The 17,572-nt window shown below is 38.8% G+C and overlaps 1 protein-coding gene across 9 annotated transcripts in view; it reads left to right on the top strand.

Moving 5' to 3' along the window:
• Positions 1-17,572, top strand: part of CDK14 (cyclin dependent kinase 14) — a 673,115-nt gene that overhangs the window by 196,765 nt on the left and 458,778 nt on the right. For 3 of the 9 annotated variants that reach the window (XM_031939988.1, XM_031939989.1, XM_031939987.1), the window contains exon 4: positions 10,777-10,940. The exons of 4 other annotated variants lie outside the window; for them this stretch is intronic. In XM_031939988.1, coding sequence (XP_031795848.1) covers positions 10,863-10,940 — 78 coding nt within the window. In that variant the 5' untranslated portion in view covers positions 10,777-10,862. Of the gene's footprint in view, positions 1-3,881; positions 4,192-4,684; positions 4,837-10,776; positions 10,941-17,572 lie in introns of those variants that run through there. 2 more of the 9 variants (XM_031939991.1, XM_031939992.1) reach the window with 2 other exon arrangements.

Genomic DNA, 17,572 nt, shown 5'->3' on the forward strand with positions numbered 1-17,572 from the left:
CCATGGGCCAATCTGATGGGTTCCAAGGCCCCCACGACAGGAGACATCCCTTGGCTAGGAATACATTCTCCACCTAGAACTGAAAAAGACAAAAGTAGACCAAAACTTCAAGCCTATTTCTTGGAGATATCCTGTCTAAAAGGAGAGGAAGGAGAGTTGTCCCTTTTCTCCATTTTATTCTGCATAGCATCTCTGCCATGAGTAACCAAGACTTTTCCCAGTGTCTTCCCACAATCTCTTCCACATAAAAAGAGAGTGGCTAAAAAGTGGTCATCTAGTGGCCAACTTTCTGGTTAGTTAGAGGCCCTACTAATTTAGCTGGGTTTGTCCTTGAGTGGCATCTGTCCAATTCACAGCCATACAAATCCCCTAATAAGGGACCTGTCATAGATTTTGCTCTCCTGTGACAGCTTTGCTTAACTTCTCAATTAAGCATTAGGTGAGGGACTTTATAGTAATAGAATTAAATCTATTTACATTAATTTAACACTTTTTAGTTGTGAGAAAATATCCTACTTGATCTTTGCAACCACCCTCTGAGGTATGTAGGTAATTCAAGTATTATCTCCATCTTCTAGATGACAAAATTGTTACTTGTCTAAGTCACACAGCAAGTAAGAGGATTCAGTCCAGATCTCCTTTTTAATAGGAACCTCCCCCCCCTCTCTCTCTCCCTCTCCTTCCCTCCCTCCCTCCCTCTCTCCTTTCCTCCCTCCCTCTCTCCTTCCCTCCCTCCCCCTTTTTCTCCTCCATTCTCTGTCTCTCTCATCTCTGTCTTTCTCTGTCTCTCCCTCTCCCATTTTCTCTCTTTCTCTCATCTCCTCCCCCCTTCCTTTCCTTTCTCCCTCTCTTTGTCTCCCCTGCCCCCCTTATTATCACTCTGAGATCGCTAAAATGGACACAGGAAATCTAAACAACAGCTAGCTGTCATTTATGAAACATTTTACCATTTGTAATCTCGTTTGACTCTTACAACAATCCTGGGAAGAAGGTTCTTTTCTTATCCTCATTTTATAGATGAGGAAACAGACTGAAAGAAATAGGGTGACTTGCCTAGAGTCATACAGCTTGTAAGCAGCTGAGGTGAGTTTTGAACCCCCCCACACTTCCCTAATTTCAATTTTAGTGTCTTATTTGCTGCAGTGATGAGCTACTTCCGAAGAAGCTAACCTCTATTCTTTTTCTTCCTTTGGGAATATGACCAAATGATGTTTCATTGGAGGAATCCTGATAATCTTTGCTGTCTAATGAAAGGATCCCCTGCATCCCCAGAGTTGAATGAATTCAATTTCAACACATATTTAAATGTTTGGTGCTAGAAAAACAAGGACAATGACAAGAATAACGACTGCTTTCAAAGAGCTTACATTCTGCTCAGAGCTGCCAACACACCATAGCTACATAGCTATTTAAGTGTAATACCCAGAAGTTTAATGCATATTGGATCAAAAGACTAAAAAATACATAAAACTGAATTTAGTTTTAGAACAAAAATTTAGAATTTAGATACTTCCAAAAAAGTCTTCAGATTTAATTTAATGCAGCAAAGATGAACTATGTATGGAATTTTGCTTATGACAGTATATCTCCTCATAGTGATGAAGAGAGGGCCATAAAGATGTTTTTAAAATAAAAGGTTGCTTAGGAACAAATTGATATGAAAGTACAGAGTGTGGAAATTCATTAATTTATTTAACGAGTGTTTAGTTAGTACCATCTAAATAATTTTTCAGTGTAGTGCTTCATCATGGTGAAGAGGGAACCTTTGGTTGGTAAGAGCTATGAGCTTGGAGTTGCACCCTCCAGCAGGAGAGCTGTATCCTTGGAGTTGCACACTTCAACAAGAGATCTATAACCTTGGAATTGTACAATCCAGCAAGAGATCTATGACCTTGGAGTTGCACACTCCAGCAGGAGATCTATGACCTTGGAGTTGCACATTCTAGTAGGGGAGCTATGACCTTGGAGTTGCACACTCCAGCAGGAGATCTTGGAGTTACATACTTTATTAGGAGAGCTAAGACCTTGGAGTTGTACACTCTAGTAGGGGAGCTATGATCTTGGAGTTGCACACTCTAGTAGGGGAGCTATGACCTTGGGAGTTGCACACTCCAGCAGGAGATCTTGGAGTTGCACATTCTATTAGGAGAGCTATGATCTTGGAGTTGTACACTGCAGCACGACTTCCCAATCTGAAAGGATTCCAGGCATGTGTCTGGCATCTCCTACATCTGTTGTTTGAGGACCAGCCTGGCTAAGTAGTGAAAGCTCATTGCTAGTGGGTGGCCATTGGTGATGAATATTTTGATTATATCTACTTTCATCAATCACCTAGTAATCCATGTCACTCAGCATTTAATAAGCACACCTCTTCCCTTGCCAAAGCTTTGCCTCTGGCATTACCTTCCATTTGTGTCTCTCTTTCAGAATGTACATTTTTGAGGACAGGGGCTGTTGTTACCTTTCTTTGCATTCTCAGGTCTTAGCCTAGTACCTGGACAGAGTAAATACTTAATAGATGATTGTTGATTGACTGCTGGGCTCTAGGGACACAAAAATAAAATCAAGACCTTCCCTGCTCTCAGGGAGCTTTGTATTCCATTAGTGTTTTGTGTCATTCGGCAGTTCAATTGTGTAACCTTCCAGCTCTTCTGAAATTGAAACTCATCCAGTCAGGTTGCCAGAATTGGAAATGGTTCCTCTGTGTAAAGAGGCATTTTATTTTAATTTACTTTATTTTATTCTGTTATAGTGGGAAGGAGGAAGGAGACAAGTACCATGAGAATTGGTTTTGGAATCAGGAAGATCTGAGTTCAAGGCCTGCTTTGTTGCACATAGGCTCTGTGATCCTGAGCTAGTTACTTAATTTTTTATGCTCCAGCCTACCTCATTTAAAATTCTTTTAAGTTGTATGGGATTTATTGATCTGCACTGATAGAATGAAATTTCTCATTGGAAATTCCCTTGAGTAGTAGAATTTAGGGATATGCACAGAAAAAGCGTGTTACACAACTGATTGCTAATCCAAGAAAGCTGCCCTCCTTTTCCTTGTTCCTCCTGGGGAGGGGAAGATGACTTTATTTCTAGTTAGTATCAATTGCATATCAAGCCCTGTCCTGTAGAGGCCACTATAAAAGTATTAGATTTGCCATCTTTTTTTTTTTTTCCTCCCCTTTCCCCCCATCATGCAGTACTGAAGTTGTCCTGCCTGTGACTTGGCACATTTTCCCCTGCTCTAAAATAGAGTAACCTTTCATTTTTGAGCTTCATGCACAACCTAGAATCCTACAAAACTCAACACCCGCCATCTCACTTCACATTCATAATGTTATAGGGGCACTTACCTCCCTCAGTCCCCCTGTTTCAGATGCTGCACCTCTAAGTCTGAGGAGAGGTGTCTGGAGGTTGTGAGGTCCGTAGTTGACATCCAGCCCCCAGGCACTCAATGGTGCACAGAGACACACACATTTTCTGTAGTTCTTGCAGACTGACTGGTGGAAGTGCAAACTTTGACTTCCAAAGGACCTTAGATGATTGCCTAATGGAATTTGTCCATCAGGACACTTATTGGCTTCCTTTAGTGCTTTTAAAAAAATTGAATTGGGCCTGATTAGTTGCATCCCCTAGATTAAATGATTTTTTTAAACTCTCCCCTGCCCCCCACCCTTATGAAATCACCATTATCTTTATTTTGGCTCCCATTCCTGCATTCTGGAGAGACACCACTGCGTTGCAAATCAATATCTTTCTGAAGAGACAGTGTGTTGTAAATTGCCTAGACAGCATATGCACAGTTACCCTGGCTGCAATGCTGCAGAGCCCGGCTAGGCTTCCTTCCTGGGAACTCCACAGGCAAGTCCATCCTATTAAAGAAGAAAAAAAATTAAGTTTTTAGGAAAGGGACGATTGCAACGAGAAAGCCCGTTAGATAGACAGATAGGGTTTCCTTTGTGTTTGTCTCGTTCTTTTTTTTCACGTCCAGTCCACCGAGACTAACCTGTCTTGAGGGATTTCTGGTTTTTTCCTGCTTCCCCCCTCTCGGTTGTAGTACAGCCGTACCATTTCAGCTTGCTAGTGCAGAAAGATGTGAATTCAGTTGCTGAATGAGCCTGGCCTGACTGCAAACACATTGCTAGAGACATGTTAAAGAGTTGCAGGTGAATCTAGCTTGATCCAGAAAACAGCAAAACGGTAAGACAGAGCTTGTTTGGGATAGAGCAACATTTTTTTTTTTTTTTTAAATAATGGAGCATCTCTCCTAGCCTGCATCCAGACTATGAAGCAGCACTAACAACTTGAAAAGGGTTCATTTTGTGCATGTCATTTTTTTCTTCTCCTTTTTTTTTTAACAGAAAAAAAAAACCAACCCATAGCTTGATGCATGTGGTATTTAAACCTGTAATCTGACATGATGCTCCACACATCTGAGAGACGAAGGCTTAAGGCTCCCTAGGATATCCCTTGTAGTTTGTAAACATCAGCATCATGATCAGATGCGGAAGAGGCTTAAGGAATGTATCTCTTTCCTATAGCTGAACCTTATTTGTCTTGAAACTAGCCTTATTCATTACAGCCTAGGGAGATGCCATGGATGATTTTTGCTGGGGTATGCTTGGCTGCGTGCCCTCTGGGACAAGTAAGTGAAGGATGGGAGACCCCTTTTTCATCAGGGTAAACTGATGTCCCCGATTTCAGCCTGATCTGATCCGACTGGAATAAATATCTCTAGTACGTTAGGGATTTTTGGACGTCCCTTCCCCCCTCCCTTTTTGGGGGCATATGTACATATTGGAGTGTACCTGCTTGAGGTGTGTGCTGCATTACAGAGGTCAGTAGGTAGGTATTTTTACATCATTACACCTGTGGTAGCTCTCTGAAATATTAGTTGCTAATGTAGCTCTCCTGGAAATTGCTGAGACCTAGTAGAGTGCTAGCATTCAGAATGTTCATGGAGTACTCCAGCATGTGGGAGATCTGGGGGAAATGGATTTGCTGCTCCAGAAAGACTTTTATCTGGTCTCCGAGGAGGTAAAAATGGAAAGTTGGGAGTGGGTGCCTTAATTGGGAGGGGGCTCGAATTCTTGCCTCCTTGTTAATTAGTAAAGGGTGCTGTGTATTGATGGAAGAGGAAGGGCTTCAGTTAATTGTATTATAGTACAATCTTAAGTGGGACTAGGAGATGTTAGTTTATATAAGGGTTGGTTAATTGCAGCAGTGCAGAGGACATAGTCATATCTTGTACATATTAGGGCTTTCAGCATTTGAGTTTTGCCCTAGAAGAGAGGATGCTTTGATAATGCTCACTAAACCATAAACAGTAATGCAAGTCAGTGTAATTGTGGGTGTAGAAGCTGAATAGTAGTTGCAGAAAACAGTAACTTCATCCTCTAACATGGTGAGCTTATAAGGCTGTTAGCTTTGTGAAACTTAAAGAATTGAAGAAAGAAAAAAAATAACTTGCTTATGTAACAAATGAATTAATAAAAAAAAACTTACAACTTATTTTTTTTTTGGGGGGGGGAGAAAATCTTCAAATATGTTCTAGCTACCTGATTTGCTAGAGATGATGTTTTATTCCCAGTTCAAATGGCTATTAACATGCTTTCTCCAGGAGCGATAGCTTTTTGGGGGTGGGGACTTGGGGGGTGGGATTTCAAATGTTTTTGTGAGAATAAAGATGGAGAAAAATAGCATATCCTGTCCTGGATTTCATTTTGCCCAGTTTGTATAAAAAAGAAAATAACTTTGTTTCTATTTAGGAGATGATGCACCCTATGTTTATGGTTTCTTTTACTGTCAGAGAAGTGATATGTATGAGCTATTTTTATTTCTACTTTCACCTTGTTTTAAATGTGAGATTTTTCCAGTCTTGGCCTTCTGGTGACGGATTTGTACCTTGTCAAAAAAAGAAGTAACTGAAGAGTCCTGTTTTTTAGGACAGCAAACTAGCAGGGGGGTGGTTTTTTAGGTTTTGCTTTTAAAAATCAGTTATTTATTAAAAATATTTAAGTAGCTTCTCTGTACAAGGTAGGCACTGAGCTACATGCTATGGGAGACATGGAGGTAAATTAGACTTATTCTCAGTCTTGATGGACCTCAGAGAGGAAATTTTCAGCTTTCCCCCAATTATTGTGTTACTTTTTCTGATGAGTCACTAAGTCAATGCTTCCATGATTTTTTACTTTTCCTATCAAGGGTATCTGTTTCCTATCTACAGTGGTTGTTTTCAGAGAACTTTTTATACACACACACACACACACACACACACACATGGTAGAAATTGTGGGAAGACATTAATAAGAAGGAAAAGAATGTTTTGAACTAGGAATAAGAAAAAAAGTTGACATTTTAAAATTTTATACAGAGATGAGAAGAAATCATTCTTCCCTTCTTCTAACCCTCTCTCCTTTTTTTCCTTGGTGAATATCACTCCTAAATTAAGGTCCTAAAATAACTAAAAGTTAGGAGCCATTAAGAAATAGAAATTAGTTTTTTTTTTTTTTTAAACTTTCTATAGGGTTTCAGGTAGACTAATGAATAAGGACTTCATTAATGTAATTAACTTAAGAGGACAGGCTGCATCAATTTTTCTTTGGGCTTTTTCTTTTTCTTTTTTGGGGGGGGAGTTGAGGGAATTGATCAGGATAATTAGGCTACTTTTGCATTTCCATATAGAAGCTAGAATTTTCAAATTAGAAAGGACCTCTCCACCTGTATAGAAACCCCTTGGTGACATCCCTGACACGTTGTCATTCTGTCTTTGCTTGAACACTTCGGGTGACAGGAGCACACATTCATAAGGCAACCCTTTTCATTTTTGAGCAGCTTGCTTGTTTAGCCCGTCAGTTTTCTGGGGAGCTACTTCCTCTTTGCTGAAATATTCATCAGGAAGCTGAAGGGTGCATTTTTTGGTCCTGTTCCTCCTTTTATTCAAGTCTCTCCTCTTTCTTTCACCCTTTATGGGCAGGTGATGATGACAGTGGGGTCCTCTTCTTCCCCTAAAGAGTTCCCCAGGACTTTGGAGTTGGAGGAGAACTTAAAAATGTCATCCAACTCTAGCAGCTTCTTCCCTAAGGGTTAGGAAATTGAGGGCTTGTCCAATGTCACTTGTCCAAGGGAGCTTAACCAGATTGGTGTTCTTCCTCCAGGGGATGAGAATTTCTTCCATAATAAGACATTCAAGGACCCCAGTAGAGTCACTTGCCTTAATTTAAGACCTAAGAAATGGTAGAGGTTATGAGGGTAATGGCATATTAAACAGTTTTCCATTTGGTGAGGTAAGCTTAGCTTCATCAATAGCTTGTTCCTGCTCGAATTTCTTCCTGGTATTACTGTTCTTAAATCTAGCTGGTTTTCTGGCAGAGGATCATTTTCACAAAGCCCAGATTAGAGACTCCAAGGCTTATTGTCCATTTGTTTTCAGCAGTTTTTAAAATCCTGAGACTGAGTCAGTGAACAAGGCTTTGTGGATGCCCACAGGACATTGTGCTAGAGACTTGAGCATCATTTCTATAGAGGATGAAAATAATCTTATGGTAATGTGAGGTGCTTATATCTTCCTCTCTAACTCACTATCCTTCATAGAGAAGCAGCCAGGCAGAGTGGATAGGACACTCACTGGACTTGAGTTAGAATTTTGTCTTAGACTCTGATTAACTGGGTGACTTGAAGTAAATCATTTCAGCTTTCCATGTCAACGTTCCCTCCTCTGTTCCATCAGATGTTCTCTGAGGTGTTTTGCAGCTTTAAATCTAAGATCCTCAGATCATTGCTTAGTCCTGGGTCTTCAGGTCTCTCTGTTTACTTGAGTTGGTTATAGGGATGTCTGGATCAAATTGTTACGTGATATTGGTGGGGTGGGGTGGGGCAGGTAGAGAGTTACTTTGCCCAAACGGAGGGAATCAGAGGGAAGTTAGTTTTGGATGAATCTAATTTTAAGGAGAGAAGGAAACTTCTGAGCCATCTCTTCTGAGGACCTTGTGCTTGCCTTTTTTCCATTCCCATCCTGGTAGAAGGAGAAGTCCAAACCTTGACCAACCTTGGCTCTGATTCATATACCTTGTCTTAATTTGTACTTGGTTCTCTCAGAGGTCCGTGACATCAGGGAGCTGGTGCCATGACATTCAAGTGAACTGAATTTGAGGGAGAAGCATTGTGCAAAGTCACCTGCCTCCCTTTCCCCTCCAGAACCATCTGGGTCTAGAGGCAGAATGGAGATCAGGGTGATGGAGATGGCCCCATTCAGTGGGAGACCTGGGCCTTCATTGCTTAAGCCTGGGTAAGAAGTGAGGCAAAGAGTGGTCTCATTTTACCTAATTAAAAAAAAATCAATCTGGGAAGGGAAGACCCTCAGGTTTTATGGCCCAAATGGAAATAATTGCTGTTCACATTCAATCTGAAGCAGTGGGGCCCAAACCGTGATCAACTGGGGCTTGACCCTGGGACCTATTATGTCAGTAAGAGGGTGATTCAGGTTTAAGTCCTTAAGAAAGGAATCTAGTTGGTAAACCCAAAGGTATCCTGGGAAGTTTCAGAATACTGAAAGAATTAAAGCTGGTCATTCTTCCATTGCTAATCCACTCTGACTCCTCCCACCAAGTTCCCTTTGTAGCTCTCAGCTTTGTAACTCCAGGACAGGTTGGGTTTTGATGGGTAGTGAGTGGGTCTCGGTAGATGGCAGACTTTTTAAAGTGCTCTGGGAATCCTGGGCATGTTGATTTAGGACTGGAAGGGGAATCTAAACTAATATATGCAGTCCAGTCCCCTCATTTTGCAAATGAGAAAACTTAAACAAATTTCCCTTGATCAGAGAGACAGCATATGATTTTGAACCCATGTCCTCTGAATACCATTTTAGCCCTCTTTGTGTTGTACCATATTCTGCTGATCAGCTCATATTTATTTACTGAAAATGTGCTTTCAGTGTACATAATTTCTGAGTGTTTGTGACTTTTTTATGAAAAAGATTTTCATGGGAGGCAGAGAGGAGTGTCTTGGGGTATAGTTTGAGGAGTTTATTTGTCCCCACTGTTCATCTTCAAATAATGTTTTGTTAAGTAAGAATAGAATCATTGAATTCTATTGTGGAAGTAAGAATAGAATAGTTGATAGAGAAATACTTCGTGGAAACATTGGATTGTGTTTTCAGATGGCAGATAAACAGCAGGGTAAGGAATCTCACTGTTCTCCTTCATTCCCATTTGAGGGTTCGTTTAGGATTCCCTATCGATTGTCATAGAAAATATTCACACAGCTGGAATTTATGGGACCAGTCAGGACTTTATTAATGGATTGCAGTCAGTTTCATTATTGTTGAGCTTTCAACTCATGATAATAGACAGAAGTGACATTCTAGCATTAAGAGGTTTCCATCCCTCCTCTGCTTCCCCCAGGGACCTTGTTCCCTGGGCTTCTCTTCATAATCTGTGTGCGTGTGTAGTGACCTCTGAGCTTCTGAAAATTTTAAGCACATTGAAAGTCATTCAAATATTGTGCTTTTATGAATTCCTTTGAGGAAACTGTGTTCAAATAAGGGGCCAAGTCTTGAGGCCAGGATAGGAAGAACATCAAATTTTAAATTGTATAACATTAATATTAAAGTTAGTCACTCATTCCTCATCCTAGCATTAATAATAAGTAGAAACTTTATTTTAAAAGATGACTACTTTGGATGGAGAGACTTAAGTTGTATTTGTTTCTATCACCATCTGTTCTTCAGCAAGAAGAGAGTACACAACTTTATTTCTCCTTCAGGGAATGAATTTAAAAATATTTTTAATCTTTATTTTTAAATGCTGTTCATATGGTTACCAGGGGAAAGGATTCATATCCTAATAGATCAATCAGCAACTACAGAAGTAGCTTTCTTTGCAGTTTCCCTGCTTTAATGATACTTTCTGAAGGCTTTATTTTCCGGGGGTGGGGGAGGGGGGAAGGGAATGCTATTTCTCAATGAATATTTGAAAGACAAACATCAAAGGTAGAGATCAACATAATGTGCTACAAAGTGAAAGAGGGTTGCAATGAAATGCAATGAAGGGAAAAAACCAAGCCCCCTCCCTTTATAGTCATCAGATATGAAAGAAATAAGCTTCCTGCAGAAATGGCAGAAATTTGTTTAAAATGTTTGACTATGTTGAACATTAGAAAGTACATACAAGAAGAAGAAATTCTATTGAATGAGCAAATATAATATTTCATCTCAATATTCTGCAATATTATGTTTAACATAGTCTGCTTTATTACTTCACCATGAGAAGTTTAGGAATTTTGGTTGATTTTAGCCAGACTCCACTAACAGGTTATTCTATATATCTCTGTGTCAAGATAAATGTATGATGGGTCTTTCTCCATAGGTGAGCCACAAGATATATGATAATTGAATCTATGGGAGCTGATAAGATTAAGTGAAGAGGGTCTCAATACAGAGCTCTGTGGGACAACTAGGGTTAATGGGAATGACCTTAATGAAAATCCAGCAAAAGAGACTGAAAAGAGGTTGTCAGTTACATAAGAGGAAACTTATGGAGAAATGGTGCCATGAAAACATGGCGAGAAAAGAGATTATGGATTGGTGGTCAAGAAAGAGAAACTAGTTTGAATTGAATGATGAGGTCAAAAGCCTGATTGTAGAGAATTAAGAAGAGAAGAATTTCTGAATTGGTGGTGGGGGTGCCAAAGGTGTGCAAGGTCTTCTTGAAGAGTTTGACTTCAAGATGGATGAGAACTATGGGTCGTTGATGGATCAGCTCACAGTTGTTTGGTTTTTGTTAAAAGGTTGGAGGAAAAGAGATGGCAGCCAAAGAGACATTGAAGGTGAATGAGAGAGTGGGGATGATGGAGGAAGCAATTTTGCAGACAAGATGAGAAGGGATGAGATTAATTGTGCACATAGAAGGAGAAAGATCCTCTTGATAAGGAAGAGGACATTTGGAGTGAAGGTAAAAATAGTGGTAAGAGGGTGTCTGGGAGATGTGAACTGAGGAAGGGAGAAGAGGAAACTCCTAGATAACAACCTCATTTTTTTTTTTTTTTTCCAGTGAAATAGGAGTCAAGGTTCTCAGCTGATGAGAGTAGGGGGAGGAACGGATATGGGAAGCTGAGGAGGACTGAAAAGTTTTGGAAAAGCTCCTGTAGTGATTATGGCAGTAAATCAATCAGGGAAAGGATTGCTTTGGATTCAGGGAAGGTCTAATTGAGATTACACATTATAAATTTGAAGTGGATTTGACCAAAATGGTTACATTCCAGCAGAGTACAAGAGTTAGGAATTAAAGACATAGTATGATTGGATGGTCATGGTAATCTAGGGTTGGATTGGCCAGATAGAATGGTGATAGGATAAAAAAGGCAAGGGATTCAAGAGAAGAGGACATTATAGAGTTAAACTAAGGGGTTAAGATGGGGAAGGACGGAGAGTGTAGCCAGTGTAGGGGTGATAATGATCTTGACCAGAAAGATTGGGTAAGGGAGAGATGTATAAGTTTTCTCTAATGGAGACATATACTGAAAAGTCAGTAGCAAGAAAAACAAAAGAATTTTGTGAAACTCTGAAAATGGCTAGACTGTTTTTAGAATCATCATGCATTCTTAGAGATATGAGTTAGAGGTCAGTGGGAAGGGCAATGGAGAGACTTTAGATGGGCCAATTTTCAAATGATTACAGGGGCAAAAGTAGCTAATTCACATGGTAGGGTAGATCAATGCTACATCAATAATTCCTTTCTGGACTTAGATGAGATTTACTAGTTTCTGTTGCCTGGGTTTGTAAAATAGATAAATGGCCTCAACAAGTGAAACTATCCTGATTAGATAAGACTATGGATGGAGGTACATTTTATTGCTGTTAATGTTTCCCTAGTTTAAACTAGAAGATTACAGTGACTTAAGGATTTGGTCAATTTAATTTTTCTACACTTGGAATCAAAAAGTCAATCTGGGGAAGGCATGTTATATATCCTTTCTTAAGCCCCTGGATGTTTCTGTTGGACAACTGTAGAATTCATTACAATGTCATTCAGGAAAACCTGTGGGTAAAGTTATTATTTATGAAAAAAACACCAGCAGCAACTTATTCCCTTGTCCCAAACCTTGGCAAAATGTGGTTGAAAATTCTCATAATCATTTGGAGGAAAGAATGTAGAAATAAATTATACCTGATGAATATTAAAATGTTCATCCCTTATGCTTTTCAAAGATTCAGAAATGGATTTCTTGGTCTGAAGGGTTTTTCTTCTCTTCTTCAAATGTGCCCCTTAATCCCTCATTTGAATATGCTGTAGAATTCCATTATAATCTGCTCATTATTACATGAATTATCTCAAATCAAATCATACTCTCCAGAATATAACATTCAGAAAAAATTTCATATCACATCCTAGAACACAGGTTGCAGACCTGTCTTCTCCAGCATCATGATTTACAGAGATTGATTTCTATATTTCTGCTTGATTTTGAAAGCATGTGAAATAAGTATTCATTAAAGGACCTTGGAATATTTAGTTTGGAAAAAAAGAATTTTGGGGAGAAATGGTGGTCATCTTCCAAGTTTGTCTTGTGGAAAAGCTCTTCAACTTCTCTCTTGGGGAAAGGAGAACAATTGAAAATTACAGGGAAAGTACAGTCTTGAATTTTATCAGCAAACTTTTATGATTCAGCATGCAGCAAATCAGGTAGATAGGACGAGAAAGAAGAGAGAGAGGGGTCCTGAAAACTCAGAGAACAGTGAGTTACCTAGGAGAAGAAGGTGGTCAGCCGGGATAATAGCAGCTGCAGAAGTCAAGAAGTTGAAAATTGAGAAGCGGTCCTAAATTTGCCAGTTAGTAATTGAAGAAAATAGTTTCAGTTTAATGATGAGGATGGAACCAATCATTTTGAGCATGTTAGCATATTAGTTAGAGGTTCTTAAGGATGAAAGTGACTTGGGCATGTTGGGAAGCATCAGAGAGGGATCCAGTAGACCAGGAAAGATCCCACATTAGAGATAAACACACTTGTCTCTGTAGGCATAGTATGCACAATATACAATATGTACCTCTAATTTTTTTATTATAGCTTTTTATTTACAAAACATATGCATGGGTAGTTTTTCAACATTGACCCTTATAAAACCTTGTTTTCCAACCCTTCCCCTCCTTTCCCCAACATCCTTCCCTAGATGGCAGATAGTCCAATACATATTAAATATGTTAAAGTATATATTAAATCCAATATATGTATACATATTTATACTGTTTGTCTTGCTGCACAAGAAAAATCTGATCTAGAAAGAAATAAAATAAAATCCGAGAAGGAAAACAAAAATGAAAGCACACAATAACAGAAAGAGTTGAAATGCTATGTTGGGGTCCACACTCATTTCCCACAGACCTCTCTCTGGGTATAGCTGATTTTCTTCATTACTAAACAATTGGAACTGGTTTGAATCATCTCATTGTTGAAGAGAGCCATGTCCGACAGAGTTGATCATTGTATAATCTTGTTGCCATGTATAATGATCACTTCACTTAGCATCAATTCATGTAGGTCTCTCCAAGCCTCTTTGTATTCATCCTTTTGGTCATTTCTTACAGAACAATAATATTCTATAACATTCATATGCCACAATTTATTCAGCCATTCTCCAATTGATGGGCATCTACTCAATTTCCAGTTTCTAGCCACTACAAAAAAGGCTGCCACAAACATTTTTGCACATGTGGGTCCCTTTCCCTCCTTTAGGATCTCTTTGGGATACAGGACTAGTAGAAACACTGCTGGATCAAAGGGTATGCACAGTTTGATAGCTTCTTGAGCATAGTTCCAAATTGTTCTCTAGAATGGTTGGATTCATTCACAATTCCACTAACAATGTAACAGTGCCCCAGGTTTCCCATATTCCTTCCAATATTCATCATTATCTTTTCCTGTCATCTTAACCAATCTGAGAGGTGTGTAGTGTACCTCTAATTTTATAATCATACAATAAAAATTATGTGAAATAATTTTAGTAACATATATTAGACTTCAGATTGGGGAAAGAGTCTTCTTGATAAGATGGGAGGGGAGGCAATAAAGGGTGCATATAGGATCTTTCCAAAGTAAAGAGGAAAGTTGGAGAAAAGCCCTCATTTTTCAATGAAGTATCACAAGATAAGGTTCTTAGCAGAGAGGCTAGGGCAAGGGAGACATAAAGAGACAAGAAAATGGTGCAGTAGCAGTAGCAGTGATGAGTGTGATAGAGAATCAATTGGGGAAAAACAAAAGGATTGACTGTGTGAAGGGCCCAGTTGAAATGGACTAACAGAAATTTATAGTGGAGTAGCCTCAGTAAAGTTTTATTTTAATTTTGATTTATATTCTGTTTTTTCCCTAATTACATGTGAAAACTTTAATTTTTTTAAAAAAAATCTTTTGAGTTCTAAATTTTATCCCTTTCTCCCTTCTTCCTTCTTCCCCTTCTGAGATGTTAAGCAATCTGATGTGGGTTATTCATGTGCAATCATATCAGACATATTTCCACATTAGTTATTTTGTGGAAGAAAACTTGAATTAAAGGAAAAAAGAAAGAAAATGGAAAATAGCCTGTCTTTACACTTTTGTGATTTCCTTTAGAAATTGGAAGATGATGGAAGGAGCAACGAATGCATTGTTAGGATTTGGCAGAGTGTAATTAATTGTAGGACAATATAAATACAGGACAAATGGTGTTGAGCTGGTCCAAGAAGGAGTTAAGATTGGGTAGGGAGGAGATTGAATAACAGAATAACTGTTATTCTGGAATAACAGACTGCTGGTGATGGAGGATGAAATAGATTTATTAGCAGTGAGGCATAAGGAGAACTGGAAAGAATAAAAGTTATGGTCAAATAAAGAAAATTGAGAGTTCTTGAAAATGGAATTGGAATATTTGTGGATGGTGTCAGTCAAGGGTATGGCCATTTCTTGAGTTTTGGTGGAGGATATTGGAAGGAAAGTGAACATGAATGTTGAAGTCCCCCAGAATGAGGAAGTATATTAGGAGGTAGAGAGGAAGACAATGAGCCAGGCACTGGATTTGTGGAGAAAGGAGGGAGAATGTCATGGGGGTGAGCTTCCATATCCAAGTTTGGATGATGCATTTAGATAGAGCAAATCGGAAATGGAATGAGCTACTTCTCTTCTCTCCCTTCCCCCAGCTAATAGTGTAACCTTTAGAAAATTGCTTTTGAGTTTACTTTGTGTATGTTTCTTCCCCCCCAAATTTATTTTATTTAAAGAAACAGAATAAGAAAAAAGAAAAACAGAAAAGTAATACAAAACAAAATAAAACATAAGAGAACATTGCCATGTGCCCAATAGAACCTTAGGGAGGATTCAAAATATATAACAACATCAGTTCAAGAAAGCATTTTTATTAGTAGAAGAAATTATTTTCACGAGTGTCCATCTTTTCTTTACTTCCTTATACATTGTTCTTTGATTCTCTGTTGCTCATCTTTTTTACTTTATTCCTTTTCCCCCCTTTCATTCCCCTCACGATTTCCAAGTAAGCGATAGTTAAGATATATTTATACATACATATGTAGATATGTACATACACATACACACACACACACATCCCCACACATATACACACATATCTCTTTTCTGCTTCTGTTGCCTCTTTAGTTAAATTCTGTTCCCTAACGTACCTTGCTATTATTTCTCCCCACTCAGGCATCCCTCCTTTGTCTTCTTCCCACACATTTTGCTGCTTCCCTGTTCGCCCATTCTTCCCCCTCCCTTAATTTATTTTTATAGATTTTGGAGGGTGCCTATTTAACCCATTCCTCATGTGAGTAGGTGTTCAGAACTACAAGCCCTCTTCCCCTCAATTCCTGTCCATGTTTCCTTTGTCTGTTCTTCCTCTGTACCTTGTCTCTGCCCCAGTATTTCTTTTGAGCTGCCATATTGTTGATATCAATCTTAAACATATGCTATACATTTCCCATGTTAAAAAAATAAACAATTTATTCATGTTGAGTTCTTTGAAATTGATCTTTTGTTATTGGCTTTTATGTATTAATTTTTCTATTAATTTTGGATTTGGTTGATAGAAAGTCCTGAAAATCTGCAAGCTCATTGAATGTCGGTTTTTTTTTTTGTTCAATATTATAGATAATTTTGCTGGATATGATATTTTTTGATGGCAGGTCTAGCTTTTTTGATTGTTGGTGGATATGATTCCAGGACCTGTGGTCTTTTATTATAGTTGCTGATAAATCTTGTATACTTCTAATTGTAGATCCAGCATATTTGAATTTTTTTCTTTGATCTGAGGATTTTGAAATTTGGAAATAATGTTCCTATGTGTTTTCCACAAAGGATCTTATTGAGTTGGCGATTGATGGATCTTTCTGTTTCTACTTTCCCTTCCTGTTCTATTACTCCAGGATAATTTTCTTGGATTATTTCTTGCTTTATTGTGTCAAGTTCCTTTTTTTGGTCACAATTTTCAGGCAGTACAGTTATTCTTATATTTTCTCTTCTTGATCTGCTCTCCAAATCTGTCATTTTCCTTGTAAGACGTTTCGCATTCTGTTCTATTTTTTTTCATTCTTTATATTATTGTTTTGATATTTGTTAGTCTCTCATAGCTTCTCTGGCTCCCTCTTGCCCCCAACTCTAATTTTCAAAGAGTTATTTTCATGTTTGAGACTCTGTACATCCTTTTCTAGTTGATTAACCTCCCCCCCAATAATATTCTTGTTTTTCTTGGATGGTTTTTATTTTTTGCTTTATTTTTTAATTTTTTTAGTTTTTCCTCAATGTCTTTCATTTGATTTTTATTTATTTTTAGAACCTTGTTTTATTTTATTTTTTTCTGGATTTATAATTTTATTTTATAATTTTTTTATTAAAGCTTTTTATTTTTCAAAACATATGCATGGACAATTCTTTAACATCAGCCCTTGCAAAACCTTATGTTCCAATTTTCCCTCCTTTCCTCCACGCGTTCCCTTGGATGGCAAGTAGTCCAATATATGTTAAACATCTCATTTGATTTTAAAATTCTTTTTTGAGTTTTTTTTATAAAATCTTTCTGGGCAGGGAGCCATTCCACGTTACTTTTTGGGGTAGAAGGCCCCCCCCCTTACTTGTGACCTCCTCTGATGAATCCTGGTCTTCCTTTTCCCTTAGTAAGTTTCAATGTTGGGGTTCTTTGTTGATTTTTTAAAAAATAAGTTATTAGTGTAAGCACCTAATTGTGGTGTGAGGGGATGGTGCTTCAAGCTTCCTTTCAGCTCTCCCCTCAGACGAGAAATCCCAAACCAAGAGCTCCCCTCTCCTGCGAGTGCCCACGGCCAGCAGCGTCCCTGGCCCCCTGCCTTTGCATTCCCAGGGCGCTGGTTCTTTCTTGCCCACAGCCGGGTCTCTGCAGTACACCTTCGCCTGGCTACTCATCAGCGCTGGCTGGGTCTGCCCAGACTGAGATCCACTGATAGTCCGGCAGGTGAAAGTTTCTGTATTCCTGCTGAGGCTCCAGCCAAGCCCGGCTAGCCCGAGGGCTCCCCACTGGGTGTTTCTGGTGGAGCTAGCCCGGAGCTGTTTGCAGTTCAGACAAGTTGATTGC

This window comes from Sarcophilus harrisii, chromosome 5, assembly GCF_902635505.1.
Source record: "Sarcophilus harrisii chromosome 5, mSarHar1.11, whole genome shotgun sequence".
In the NCBI taxonomy this organism is placed as follows: Eukaryota; Metazoa; Chordata; class Mammalia; order Dasyuromorphia; family Dasyuridae; genus Sarcophilus; species Sarcophilus harrisii.